This window comes from Lynx rufus, unplaced genomic scaffold (genome assembly GCF_022079265.1).
Source record: "Lynx rufus isolate CCGP_SWC_20201006 ecotype Redwood Valley unplaced genomic scaffold, mLynRuf1.p SCAF_5, whole genome shotgun sequence".
In the NCBI taxonomy this organism is placed as follows: Eukaryota; Metazoa; Chordata; class Mammalia; order Carnivora; family Felidae; genus Lynx; species Lynx rufus.
The window spans coordinates 10,843,927-10,859,445 of NW_025814867.1; the positions used below are offsets into that span (position 1 = coordinate 10,843,927).

Sequence of the window (15,519 nt, forward strand, 5' to 3'; positions counted from 1 at the left end):
AGTAATTTGCCAAGGATGAGTTTAAAGAATAAGAAGCTGCCAAGTTAATCAACCTCTCCCCTATTTCCTCCAGCAGTTACTTCTGGAAATAGCCCTCAAGACAAAGTTTCAAGACTGCCAGGTGCTTCAACAGGCTACGTGCACACCTCAGAGAAAAGTCCACGCAGCTACACTCTTTCCTGATATCCTCTCTTTGCCCGATTAATGTTTCTCTTCCTCTGGAAACGACACAAAACCAAACCCACTAGACACAGGTCATGTGATGAAAACCTGTGTTCACTGCCAGGGGTACAGGCATTGTCACTCACACTGAGCAAACACTCTCAGCCATCTCATCTACAATTACAAACAATCATGAATCACCAAATGATGGAGGAAATCAGCCATGTAAGGGGCCAACAGACTCAACAAGCAGAAGTGGTCTCTCTGCAAGCAAGTTTAAATATACTAAAGTTTCTTAAAATGATTCAATAAAAAGAAGAAGCAATCAGGCTACAAAGTAAAAAGAATGACGAACTGTTGGGAATTAAACATATGAAAGCCAAGAGGCGCCTGGGTGGCTCAGTTGGTTAAGCATCCGACTTCAGCTCAGGTCATGGTCTTGGGGTTCGTGAGTTCGGGCCCCACATGGGGCTCTGGGCTCTGTGCTGACGGCTCAGAGCCTGGAGGCTGCTTCAGATTCTGTGTTTTCCTTTCTCTCTGCCCCTCCCCCACTCATGCTCTGTCTCTCTAAAACGAATAAATGTTAATAGATAGATAGATGCGTATATATATAGATAGATGCATGTTTATATATGCCAAAAAAACCCATACTCAACAAAAAATCTGAATTTGGGCTGGAAATGTTATTTCTCTAAAATTCTACAAAAGAACAAAGAGAAGAAAAGTTTGGGGGGAAAAAACTGAAAAGATACCAAAGACAGTTTAATCTCTACTGCAACTTCTAGACTGAATAAAGATTTTTTGGAAGGAGAAAACAGAACAGATGCAGGAAATACAAAAAAAAAATTTCTCTGTGCTGAAGATCAATTTGGATATTAGTTACATAGGGTCCAAAGAAGGCTGAGGACGAATAAAGAATGCCTTTCTAGACACATAGTGTTAAAGTACATGACCTCTACAGATCTCTAAAGATAGAAAATTCCAAAAGCTTCTAGGGAGATTTAAAACACCATTTGGTTGCTCAGAGGAAATGAGAACATTATTCCCACAGAGCAGTGGGTTTATAGCCTGCAGCAAACAAGCCCTCTGATTTAAATATTATAAATGTTATATTCTGCAGTAGATTTGCAAAGGACATATTCTCAGCAGGGAACACCAGGGGACATTAGGCTAGAGCTGTCCTGAAAGAGGGACTTCAGGTCTTCTCAATCAATCCCAGGTTGGGGGACCAGCATCCTGTCTGCCCAGGGAGAGACCTCACCAGTAGTCAGGAAACTCCAAGGAAGGGTTTAACCATCTTCTTTTACTCCCACCCACAACAACCTGAAGCTCCACTTTAATTACTGCGTATGGTTGAAAAACTACCTTTCACAAACTATTTCACCCCAATAAAACAACATTCCATCTACAATTTCTTGCTACACCACCAATGCCATCTTTCTACATTCCACATCTTTCTACATTGGGTAATACAACATGCAAGTCACTTCATGCAAGGCCGGACTGCAGCTGAGTCTGTGGGAATGCACAATCAGGAAATGGACAAGGAACCTAACAGGTCTGCCTAGGATCTACCAGACCATCAGGTCTCTTATTAAAAGCACTGGATGCTGGGGTGCCTGGGTGACTCAGCCAGTTGAGTGTCCGACTTCGGCTCAGGTCACGATCTCAAGGTTCTTGAGTTCGAGCCCCACACTGGGGTGTGTGCTGGCAGCTCGGAGCCTGAAGACTGCTTTGGATTCTGTGTCTCCCTCCCTCCCTGCCAACTCCCCTGCTCTCTCTCTCTCTCAAAAATAAATAAACATTTAAAAAAATAAAATAAAGAGACAAGAACATAACAAATGTCAGCCAAAAAAGTAGACAAAATATCACAGCAAAAGAATCAAAAAGGTTGGTCTTACATATGAGCATAGAAACAGCTTCTCAGATATAATATTAACAAATGAAATTCAAGAATAAAAAAAGTCTTAAAATACACTAGACTATTAAAGGAATACATTATAACTAAGTAGAGATGTATTCCAAGATCACAGGAACAATTCAACAATAGTTTTCCTAATATATTTCACCCCATTAGCAAATTAAGGGAAACAAAACCCTGGATGACCACATCAATAAATGCTCCTCACCCCAAATCCTATCTTCTAAATTCAACAATCATTCTTGATTAAAATAAGTACAAGTAAACTTCCCTTCCTTAACTCAACAAAGAATATCTATCAGGACCTACAGTTAAATCTGTACTACAATTAGTACAATGGAAACATCCCACTGAAAGTTTTGAGCTAGCCAAGGATACTCATATCATCCCAATCACTCAGCAATATACTGGTAGTCCCAACCTATGCAATAATGAAATATATATATATATATATATATATATATATATACATACATATATATGAAAAGAAAAACAAGCCTTATTTACAGATACCACTACAATTTACTTATAAAATAAATAAAACTATTAGAACTAGTACCTCAAATAAGATGGCTACACACAAGATTAAAATAAGAAAAATAGAGCTTCCTTATAAAACCACAAATAATCAGAAATTGATAAATCCAATTCATTTGGACAAATCTCCCTTATCAAAAATTGAGAACTCGAGGGTGCCTGGGGGGCTCAGTCAGTTAAGCATCCGATTCTTGATTTCGGCTCAGGTCATGATCTTGCAGTTCATAAGATAGAGCCCCACATTGGGCTCTGTGCTAACAGCGAGGAGCCTGCTTCGGATTCTCTCCCTTGCTCTCTGCCCCTCCCCCACTCATGTTCTCGCATGCACTCTCTCTCTCTCAAAATATATAAATAAGCTGTAAAAAAAATTGAGAATTCCATATATGCTAACTAACTTGGATGTAAATAAAAAACAAATTTAAAAAATTGAGAATTCTTAATTCTAATAATACATAAGATTCATTGGAAAAAAACTTAGGACTTCAAAAGCATAAACTGACCCAAATAAATAGAGAGACACAATATTCCTAGGTGATAAGATTCAATATCATATTAACTTATAGCACTAATTATAATTAATTATATTAATTTATACATAATTATATTATCAAATTAATTTATAAATTTAATGCAACTCAATCGAAGTTGTAATGGGGTTTAAGAAACACCGATTCTGAAAATCACTTGTGTTAGTTGAAGTATACAAAAATAGCAAAGTGGGGCGCCTGGGTGGCACAGTTGGTTAAGCGTCCGACTTCAGCCAGGTCACGATCTCGCGGTCCGTGAGTTCGAGCCCCGCGTCAGGCTCTGGGCTGATGGCTCGGAGCCTGGAGCCTGTTTCCGATTCTGTGTCTCCCTCTCTCTCTGCCCCTCCCCCGTTCATGCTCTGTCTCTCTCTGTCCCAAAAATAAATAAAAACATTGAAAAAAAATTTTTTTAAATAAAAAAAATAAAAAAAAAATAGCAAAGAAACATAAAAATTTGTAGGACTTACTCTACTGGATATTAAAATACATGATGAAGCTTACAGTAATTAAAAAGGTTTGGAATTGACTGAGAAATTGAAGAGAATAGGGTCAAGAAACAGTTACACATATATGGGAATATGATATGATTAATGGTAAGACAACTACATATCCATTTGGGGAAAAAAAGTGAAATCACATTCTTACCTTATACACACAAAAAGAACTTAGAGCTTAAGATGATAAATACAGTTAACACTTAAAAAAATTATCCTATAATTTCTTCAAATATTTGTATAATCCTGGGGGTAGGGAAACCATGTTTAAGCAAGGTGAACCCCAGAAGGCGAAATAAAGATAACAGTTTAGATTTCATGCAAATTAGAAACTTATTTTGATACAAATGGCATGATTGATATATAACAAGTGACAGAAAAAATTAATACCCATAGTATATAGGAAAATTATAAATCGACAAAGACGAAACATAGAAAAATATCAAGATATTATTTTCTTTATTTTAGAGAGAGAGAGAGAGCACAAATGGGGGAGAGGGGCAGAGGAAGAGAGAGAGAGAATCTGAGCTGAATGTGGAGCCTGATGTAGGGCTTAATCCCACAACCCTGGGATCATGGCCTGAGTAGAAATCAAGGGTTGGACGCTCAACCAACTGAGCTACCCAAGTGCCCCAAGATATTAGTAGATAAAAAATAGCTGCGGAATATATGTAGTATGTTCATCCACATATGTGGGTCATACTATGTATCTGACATATACAGAAAAAGGTCTGGGAGAAATGTGAATGGTAAGTACACCAAGGCAGGTGGGTAGATGAGGGAGGGAGTCAAAGATGTGGGGCAGCACAGACTTTAAGTTTTCATTCTATACATAAATGATCTGAAGTTTATCTTTACAATGAACACTTATTCCTTTGCTGCAAGCTTCTTTAATTCCATTAGCTTATAAATATATTCTCATTCTAAAAAAATGTAAACTTATAAAAAGACAAAACAGTTACAAAGCAAACATCCCATTCAAACACATTCCCCAAACCAATCTTATTTCTCTCCTGGGAGGTAATTTTCATTTCAGTTTTCTCTCTCTTTTATATCGTCACAACATTTTTTAAAGAAAGAAAGAGCCCCATATTTTAAATGAAGAAAAAGCAAGCAGTTGCCAAAGGAAGAAATAAATGGCTAATGAGCATATTGAAAATATTCAACTTTGATAATCACGGAAATGCAAATAAAAACAATTCGTTCTGGGGTACCCGGGTGGCTCAGTCCTTTCAGCATCCAACTCTTGATTTTGGCTGAGGTCATGATCTCACAGTTCATGAGATGGAGCCCCACATCCAGCTCAGCACCTGCGATAGTTTGGGAGTCTCTCTCTTCCTCTCTCTCTCTGCCCCTCCCCCACAGGCACTCTCTCTCTCAAAATAAATAAACTTAAAAAACAAAAGACAAAAAAACAATTTGTTCTTTTTCACATGTCCAAGGCTCCCCTAAATATCAGCTGATGTTCTGACTAGGGATGTCCATGCCAAACTAGTTTTTATCATTTTTAGTATCTCCCAGTCCAACAAAATTGGCAAACATTAAAAGAAGGTTTGAGTATTTGCAGGAACAGACCCTGTTGCACACTAAAACACCACTAGAAGAAATGTAAATTCGTGTACACTTTTCTGTACCACTTGGCAGCTGTATCAAAAGTCTTAAATACACATATGTCAAACCACAAAAAACTATTAGAACTAATAAAGGAGGTCATCAAAATTGTAGGATACAAGGTCAAGGACACAGAACTCAATTGCATTTCTGTGATCTAACAATGAACAGTCTGAAAGTGAAATTAAGAAAGTAATTCCATTGCAAGAGCATCAAAAAGAATAAAATATTTGAATAATATTGGAATATATTGGAAATATATTGAAAATATTTGAATATATATTTGAATATATGAATAAATTTAAAAGAAATATAAGACACGTGTCCTGAAAACTACAAAACATTTGTGAACGAAATGAGAGAAAACCTAATTTTTTTTTTTTTTTTCCTCCAACGTTTTTATTTATTTTTGGGACAGACAGAGACAGAGCATGAGCGGGGGAGGGGCAGAGAGAGAGGGAGACACAGAATCGGAAACAGGCTCCAGGCTCCGAGCCATCAGCCCAGAGCCTGACGCGGGGCTCGAACCCACGGACCGCGAGATCGTGACCTGGCTGAAGTCGGACGCTTAACCGACTGCGCCACCCAGGCGCCCCGAGAAAACCTAATTAAATGGAAAGACATCCTATGTTCACGAATTGGAAAATTTAATTTTGTTAAGACGGCAATACTCCCCAAATTGATCTACAGATTTGACACAATGCATGTTGAAATGTCAGCTACCCCTTTTTGCAAACATTGACAAACTGATACTAAAATCCATACAGAAATGCAAGGAACTCATAGCCAAAAAACAATTTTGAGAAAAGAAAAAACTTGGTATCCTCACAACTTCTGATTTCAAAATGTTCTACAAAGATAGAGTAATCAATACAGTGTGGTGCTGCCATAAGGACATGGAGATCAATGAAATAGAACTGAGTATCCAGAAATAAACCCTTATATTACATTTGATTTTTGACAAGGGTGCCAAGACAATTCAATGGGAGAAAAACAGTCTTTTCAACAAATGGTGTTGGGACAATTAGATATCCATATGGAAAAGAATCAGCTTAGACCCCTGCCTCACACTATATACAAAAATTGACTCCGGGCACCTGGGTGGCTCAACTGGTTGAGCACCCAACTCTTTTTTTTTCAATGTTTATTTATTTTTGAGAGAGAGAGAGAGATAGACAGAGCATGAGCATGGGAAGGGCAGAGAGAGAGGGAGACACAGAATCTGAAGCAGGCTCCAGGCTCTGAGCTGTCAGCACAGAGCCCAACACGGGGCTTGAACTCACAAACTGCGAGATCATGACCTGAGCCAAAGTCAGATGCTCAACTGACTGAGGCACCCAGGTGCCCCGAGCATCCAACTGTTGATTTCAGCTCAGGTCATGATCATATAGTTCATGGGTTTGAGCCCCACAGGAGGCTCCATGCTGACGATGCAGAATCTGATTGGGAATTCTCTGTCTCCCTCTCTCTTTACCCCTCCCTTGCTTGCTTGCTTGCTTGCTCTCTCTCTCTCTCTCTCTCTCTCTCTCAAAATAAATAAAAATAAACCTTAAAAGAAAAAAAATTAACTCAAAATGCATCACAGAATCAAAGGTAAGAAAAAACTATTCAACTTTTAGGAGAAAACAAAAGTAAATCTTCATGACCTTGGATTAAGCAAAGTCTTCTTAGATACAATATCCAAAGCATAAGCCATAGTGTGTGTGTGTGTGTGTGTGTGTGTGTGTGTGTGTGTGACTTTATCAAATTAAGAATCTTTGTACTTCAAAGGACACCATCACATAAAGTGAAAAGACAACCCACAGAATGGAAGAGAAATATTTGCAAATAATATATCTGATAAGAGACTTGTATCCAGAATATGTAGAGAGCTCTTACAACTCAAAAATAATAAAATAATTTTTTTAAATGGCAAAGGATTTGAATAAACATCTCTCCAAAGAAGGCATACAAATGACCAATAAGCACATGAAGAGCTACTCAACATCATTAGTCATTACAGAAATACAAACCAGGGGCACCTGGGTGGCTCAGTCAGTTAAGCCTCTGACTCTTAGTTTCAGCTCAGGTCATGATCTCACGGTTTGTGGGACTGAGCCCCGCACTGGGCTTGGCACTAAGCATGGAGCCTTCTTGTGATTCTCTTTCTCTCTCTCTCAACTGCCCCCCCCCCAATAAATAAACATTAAAAAAAAAAAAAGAAATACAAACAAAAATCACAATGAGATACCACTTCACACCCTGTAGGATGGCCAGAGTTAAAGACAGAAAATAAAAAATCTTAATGAGGATGTAGAGAAATTGGAACTCAGATTGCTGGTGGGATTGCAGTGTAGTGCAGCCACTTTGGAAATAGTCTAGCAGTGCCTCAAAATATTAAACAAAGAGTTACCATATGACCCAGCCATTCCAATCCTACATAAGTGCCCAAGAGAAGTGAAAACATATGTCTCCAAAAAAACCTGTACATGAAGGCTCATAACGGCATTATGTGTAATAGTCAAAATGTGGAAGCAGCCCAGATGTTCATCAGTTGATGCATAAACAAAGTCATATATACATATATATATATATATATATATATATATATTCCAATGGAATATTATGTGTTAGTAAAAGGAATGAAGTCCTGATACATACTATAAGCATGGATGACCACTGGAAACATTATGCTAAGTAAAAGAAACCAGACAGAAAGGGCCACATATTGTAGGGCCATTTTTATGAAGTGTCCAGAAGAGACAAATGTAGCCTAGTAGACAGAATGTTGACAAGTGTAGACAGAAAGCAGACTAGTGGTTACTGAGGGGTGAGAGAAGGGACGAATAGGAAGTAACTGCTAATAGGTTTCTTTCTGAGGTAACAAAAGTGTTCTAAAATAGTTGTACAACTCTGTAAGTATCCTACAAATCCTTGCGTTGTATACTTTAAAAGGGTCAGTTTTATGATATATCTCCATAAAGCCACTTCTTAAAAAGGCGTATGCTAAAACTCATAGAACTCTACACTAAAAAGGGTGAATTTTACCGTATACCTCAAAAAACTCGACTTTAAAGAAAATGCATAGACCTTTTAATTCAGTTCTAAGTACTCATCCTTAGAAAATATTAAAGAACAACCAGGAGGAGTTAGTATAAAGGAAGTTTGTCACAGTTTTAAAGGAAAGAAACATAAACTGAATAGTAGGAGTTGGACATTTATGGAATACTATGTGGCCATTAAGAATGTCATAAGAGGGGCGCCTGGGTGGCTCAGTCAGTTAAGCGTCTGACTTTGGCTCAGGTCAGGATATCACGGTCCGTGAGTTCGAGCCCCGCGTCGGGCTTTGTGCTGACAGCTCAGAGCCTGGAGCCTGTTTCGGATTCTGTGTCTCCCTCTCTCTATGACCCTCCCCCGTTCATGCTCTGTCTCTCTGTCTCAAAAATAAATAAACGTTAAAAAAAAATTAAAAAAAAAAAGAATGCCATAAGATAGACCCATAAAAAAAGAGAATGTCATAAGAAATTAATTATTAATGAGGAAAAGGTAATTTATCAGGTCTCAGCAGGGCACTGGGCACTTTCAGATTGGGTAATCTGAATGGAGTTCAGTAAAGGCATTATTTATAAAGCAGGGTGCCGGAAAACCACAGTGATAGCACAGTGCCTGGCAATGGTAAGCAGCTGGGAGTGAACAGCGATCAGAGCCAGGGAAAACAGCTGTGTGGCAAGGGTGGCCAGATAGCCCGCCTTCCATGGAGGGACACGGTCAACCTGCTAAGAGCCAGCACTTAGGAATCCCAGGGACTGAATACCCGGACCTGCTCTCCTCTCATCCCACAGCCTCCTGCGGGTACCACCCCTGGATGACTGCAGTGAAACATCAGAGGGGAGCCCCTCGAGACAGTCCGTGGAAATCAGCCTTGAGGGTGGAGAACAGAGAGGGGTGGAGAGTGGCTCTGAGGGACAAATGGGAGATAGCCAGCACAGGTGGCCACAGCAGTAAACAAAAAGAATAGTTTACAAGTGACTGCATTTAAAAAATTACAGATAAATAATAATACAGAACGACTCGAAAAATTCTGGAATGGTTTATTCAGTGCTAAATGGTGGTTCACTCAGGGGTGCCTGGGGGGCTCTGTCAGTTAAGTGTCTGACTTCGGCTCAGGTCATGATCTCACGGTTCAGGAGTTCGAGCCTTGCATCAGGCTCTGTGCTGACAGCTCAGAGCCTGGAGCCTGCTTCAGATTCTGTGTCTCCCTCTCTCTCTGCTCCTCCCCCACTCGCACTCGTCTCTGTCTCTCGAAAATGAATAAACATTAAAAAAAAATTAAATAGTAGTTCACTCAAAGTTCCTTAACAGTGGTGCTGTTGGCAATTGGTAAAGCAACTCTTCATCATAGGGGACTGTCCCGTGAACGTCAGGACATTTAGCAACCCTGACCCCCCAGGAAACTAAACAACAGTAGAAGCTTCAAATATTACAATAACCAAAATTAAAAAAAAAAAAAATCCTAGGCATGGGGTAGTACCATGCCTGTTAAGAACCACCATGGGGGCAAAAATTACAGGTTTTCTTTACTTACCTACATTTTTCTATTTTTTCTACAAAGACTAGGCATTGTTTTCTTTTTTTTTTTTTAATTTTTTTTTTTTCAACGTTTATTTTTATTTTTGGGACAGAGAGAGACAGAGCATGAACGGGGGAGGGGCAGAGAGAGAGGGAGACACAGAATCTGAAACAGGCTCCAGGCTCCGAGCCATCAGCCCAGAGCCCGACGCGGGGCTCGAACTCACGGACCGCGAGATCGTGACCTGGCTGAAGTCGGACGCTTAACCGACTGCGCCACCCAGGCGCCCCATAGGCATTGTTTTCTGAAAAGGAAACTATGTTCACTTTTTTTTTCATTTTTTTAAACATTTATTTATTTTTGAGACAGAGAGAGACAGAGCATGAACGGGGGGAGGGCCAGAGAGAGAGGGAGACACAGAATCCCAAGCAGGCTCCAGGCTCCCAGCTGTCAGCACAGAGCCTGATGCGGGGCTTGAACTCACGGAACGCGAGATCATGACCTGAGCTGAAGTCGGATGCTCAACCGACTGAGCCACCCAGGCGCCCCTCACTTTTTTTTTAATAAGAACTCAACAGGATAGAATAATTTGATTCCAGCTCTCAGTAAACTATTCATCTTTCCCCACCTAAGTCTGCTCATGACCGTAAGTATATGACAGGTGACCTAACATTATTCCACGGATGCTATAATTCATTCTGAAGTCACCAATAACAGGAAGGGTACAATTAACTCAGCTTCTGAGTTAATTCTTCAAGTACTTGTAATTGTTATAAGATCAGAGCATCCGACAAGTCACAGGTCAAGTACTGGATTGCTTCTAGCTTGTTGTAAAACTTTAAACGGAAGGAAACAGCCACAATTTGGTTTCAACAGAAGGTTACACAGGCACTGCCCAAAGTGTTTTGAGTAGGTTAGCTACCACCACTCACTCCTGTGGGAAAACGAGGGCTAGTGATTTTGACAACAGATTTGAGGAAACACTGTGCTTTGTTCTCTATTATTTCATTTCTCCTAGGTTCCAGCGGGAAGTCAGAATCTAAGTAATTCTTAGTAATTTTAAGTAATTACTAAGTAATCTTAGCAATTATTTGTCTCAGTATTTGGTTTTTTTCCATGGCAGAAAGTAACATTTTTCTGGGGGCACATCTATCTTAGTCTCAGGGCTGGGAAGGCCAATAGTTTGAGAGCTGCTTCCCTCCATAAACAATCGGTGGTACCATATGGCATTACCTCCAAGAAACCATCCACAGTAAGCCACATCCCGATTTAGACGTTACAACATGAACAAAAAAAAAGTACCTTAGATTAGCATATACCATTTAAGTGATTCTTCACCTTTTTTATTTCAGAGAGTATTAAAAAAGTATTTTTAGCTTAATAGGCTCACACTACTGATAGTAACTTAAATCAGCAGAACTTTGCAGAAAGAGAATTTCAGAATATGTAACAAAGCCCTTAAATGTGAGTCCTCTTTGACACACAATTCTACTTAAAGGAAACTTCCCTTGAGAAAATCACTGGATAAATGTGGGAAGAGGGACAAAGAAGGAAGAGTGCTATGGCACTACCTATACTGGTGAAACCCAGGAACATGTTAGTTTTAAAATAGAAAACAGAGGAAATCAAAGATGACATTTTCTTGCAACAGAACGCTGTGATAACTGAGAGATCCAAGATCCTGAGAAACGTTTACAGTATGGCAAGTGAACACAGCATATCATGAACCCATGAGATAGATTATAAGAAAATGCATGCATAGAAAAAAAAAGTGTACAAGGAGTTTCAGAAAAAAAAAAAAAAAACGGAAAGGTAAAAAATAATTTTAAAAAATCCCCTTACACATACACGAGTTTTCCTGATTGAGAAAACACACCAGGTAGGTCCTCAGTATAATGGAAGAAAATGGACTCAGATGAAGGCACATTGCTGGGATCTTATAGATCTCTTGGGACAAAGGTCCTATAGGCTTCCAGAAAGGAAAGGAAAAAAGGATGAGGAATAGAAATTTATGAAAACAGGAATCAGAATAGTTAAATGATAATGGAGGAACACTCAAAATTTTGAAGGAAAACAATTTACAATCTAACATTCTTTACCAGTCAAACTATTAATTATGTGTAACAGTCAAATCAAGACTTTTTTTTTTTTTTAAGAGAGAGAGCACAATCGGGGGAGGGACAGAGAGAGGGGAATAGATCCAAAGCAGGCTCTGCGCTGACAGCAGGAAGCCCGATGTGGGGCTCGAACTCACAAACCGTGAGATCATGACCTGAGCCGAAGTCAGATGCTTAAAGACTGAGCCACCCAGGTGCCCCTCAAATCAAGACATTTTGAAAGATGTAAATCTCGACTCATACATGCATCCTTTCTAAGGAAACTACTAAAGTCTGTGTGGTCCCCCCACTAGAAGTGAGGCAAAACGGAGAAGGACAGCGGTCAGGAGAAGCAGGGGACCCAGTGTTGGAGAGAAGTGGAGACAAAGACTCCCCATGGTGATACTGCAGGAAATCCCATGATGTCAGCTGTGCCCAAATGAGCAGGACAGGTGGGAGGAGGTCAGAGGTTCCCAGAGAGGATTTGGCCATGAGATGACCTTGAGAGAATCCCGATGTCTCTCAGTTTCCTGATAAGAGATTTAGACAATTAAGGTAAAATTAGTGACTAAACAGTTAGAGAAAGAAGAAATGGAAAAAGAGAAGGAAACAAATTGGGCAGGAAAAGAAAAGTGCTCACAGACTACTCGGTGGCTGGGCTGTGAACAGTGTTTATGGTGTCCTAAGGTCAACAATGGGTATTGATTTAACCCAAAATATAGTAGGAGACAGAAAGAGTATATGTATAATAGGGGGGTGGGATGGGATATCTAGGAGGTGGTCTGAGAGTGTTAGAGCCACATGTCTCAGAGGGGGAAGTCGAAAGATAACACCTACAACGGGGGGGGGGGGGGAATCAAGGAACAGCATTATAAATATGTTATTTAGGGCTCTAAGAGATTTGAAAGTGAGCACCTCTAGGTATGAAGACAGTGGGGCAAACTTCTAATTCTAAGACTGTTTTATTCCTTAAAACGTGCACAGTTGTCAAAAACCAAAATTGAACTATTGGAGTGGTAAGGGTAATTTTTCTTACATGTGTTTCCATCTTTCAAAACATTTACTGAGGGGCGCCTGGGTGGCTCAGTCGGCTGAGCGTCCAACTTGGGCTCAGGTTACGATCCCACCGTTCGTGGGTTTGAGCCCCCTGTCGGGCTCTGCGCTGACAGCTCAGAACCTGGAGCCTGCTTCGGATTCTGTGTCTCCCAGGCTCTCTCTGCCCCTCCCCCGCTCATGCTCTGTCCCTCTCTCTCTCTCTCTCTCTCAAAAATAAACATTAAAACAATTTTTTTAATTTAAAAAGAAAATAAAACGTTAAATTTTTTTTAATTTATTGAAATTTTAAAAGACACATGTCAAAATATCAACAGTGGTTATTTCTACTGGCAGGACTATGGGCCATTTGCATTGTGTCCTTCGCTTTGCTATTTTCCGAAAAAGCGTGGAACACAGAGCATACGGATCACCAGTCAAAAACAAGAGGCATTTTACTTCGTGCCGGGTCCAGATCCACCCCCAGGTAGAAGCCCCCATCTCCGACTTCAGTTTCTGTTTGCTCTGCTGGAGCAAGGAAGTTGCCAACTACTTAACGCACACAGCAAATATTTGCCGAATTCCTATAAGCCAGGCCCTGCAAGGTGATTCCAATACCTTCGTTGTTGGTTTTTTTGTTGTTGTTGTTTTTTTAATTGGGTCTCCTGATGTCCTCAATACCAGCGAAGGGAACTAGCTGGGGGATGAGCCCAGACAACACTGTGCAAACTTTACGTGCATTGGCATCGATTCCGTCCATCTGGGGCGGGGCCTGAGACGCTGGAGGAGCAAGTCAGCTACCTGATGTACCCAGGTTCTGTCGGGGGCTTCTCAGAGAACCATCTGGGTCTTCAGCCACTTCTATACCACCATGGCTCCCATTCTCCAAACCCACACAAGCTAGATTTCAACTCCACACATTTCCAATGAATGTGTGTGAGATCGGGTGGAAAGGGTAGGCGGCTGGGAAGGATGCTCCTTGGCAGTTAAATGCAGGGCCCTGGAGAGTGCCAGGCCCAGGGTTGAATCACAGTCCAGACACCCCCCCCACACACACACACACCCCCGCCCTGGACTTCCCCTCTCTGTGCCTCAATTTCTTCTCATGCAAAATAGGATAATAATTGCACACAGGATAGGGCTGCTGTGTGGCCTGCATGAGGGCACAAGGCCAACTAAAGGTCTTGAGGAGGCCCTGGCACATGGTGAAACAGTGGCCACCACCGGCTGGTAACAGGGCTCCCTCCAGCCAAGAAGGACTGGCTGGGACTTAGAAGAAATCACTAGACCTCTCAGCCTCCATGTCGGGTCAAGAGGAGAATGCGCACGCCAGCCCTCCTCCCCAGGACTGCGCTGAGCCCAGGAGGTGCACAGCACCCTGCAGGAGACCTTCCGGTCCCCAACGGGGTCGAGGCCCTCATATTTTTCTCGGTACAAGTTTCTTAATTCACCTCAATTTTAACACCGGGGAGAGAAGTAGGCGAAGAAAAAAGTCCTCTCCTCTCCCTGAGTTCTGGAAGGCTTTGCTTTCAGGGAGGAGGCCATCCACCTGGAGATCAGGTAAGGAAGGCATCAGGTGTCCGTGACACTCGTGAACCCAAACCGAACGAACGCCCACCGAGCGCCCTGCTCCCAAGACCCGGCACGACCCCCGACGGGACCCAGCAAGCAGACATCCCGCGGCTCAGGCGCGCAAGGTGGTCCGACCTCGCTCAGAGCGGTGGTCTCCGGGTTTCGCACGCCGGGGAGAAGGCGAGCCCGCGCGAAAGGCGTCCCGGGCAGGCGGTCGGCGGAGGCACCGCGCGCGGGCTCTCCGGAGCCTCCCCCGCCCCCCGCGCGCGCGGCACTCACGATCTCCGCCACGATGAGGAGCCCGGGCAGGGTGCGGAGGAACTCCCGGTCGTAGGCGAAGCTGCTGCTGCTCGTGGAGAAGTTCTCGGCGAAGGAGCTGGCAGTGGTGGTGACGGTATGCGAGCGGGCGCGCTGCGGCTCCTCCATCGCCGCACCTCTCGGCGGGGCCGGCCCCTCCCCGGAGACCCCCAGCGCGTCGGGGGCCGGACGCGCGGCAGGGAGCCCGGGGGCCGCCGGCGGCGGGGGAGGGGAGCGCGGCGGGCGCGAGGAGGGAGGCGCGCCGGGGGGCGCCCCCCGGGGCCGGTGGCGCCGCGGCGCGTGTCGTGCGAGCGCTCGGCGCCCCTCGCTCCGCGGCGCGGGGCTCTCGGGCTGCGCTGGGGCCCGGGAGGAGAAGGAGACGGCGCCAGGGGAGACCGCCGGGCCGCCGAGCGCCGCGGCGGAGGCCGGGAGGAGGGGAGGGGGCGTGGAGAGGGGCGGGCGCGAGGCGGGAGGGAGAAGGACCGCCCCGCAGAGGCGCCGCGGGTCGGCGGCCTCTTCACCTGTTGCTGGGGACCGCGCGGCCTGATGGGCGCCGGTCGCGGCCGGGGCCGCGAGGCGGGCAGCCGGGCGGGCGGCGCGGAGGAGAGGGCGCGGGGGTCCCGGCCCCCGCCACGCCCCGCCCCCTGGCGCGCGCAGCCCCGCTGACCTGTCTTCTTCCACCTGGCGGCCGCGCGGGGGCTGAGCGGCCCCGGGGAAAGCC

General features: G+C 43.4%; 1 protein-coding gene across 2 annotated transcripts in view; it reads right to left on the reverse strand.

Moving 5' to 3' along the window:
- Positions 1-14,927, reverse strand: part of CMTM8 (CKLF like MARVEL transmembrane domain containing 8) — a 103,718-nt gene extending 88,791 nt beyond the window's left edge. For both annotated transcript variants that reach the window (XM_047098676.1, XM_047098675.1), the window contains exon 1: positions 14,781-14,927. In XM_047098676.1, the coding sequence (XP_046954632.1) occupies positions 14,781-14,927 (147 nt within the window). The remainder of the gene's footprint in view (positions 1-14,780) is intronic.
- Positions 14,928-15,519: the final 592 nt, after the last annotated feature.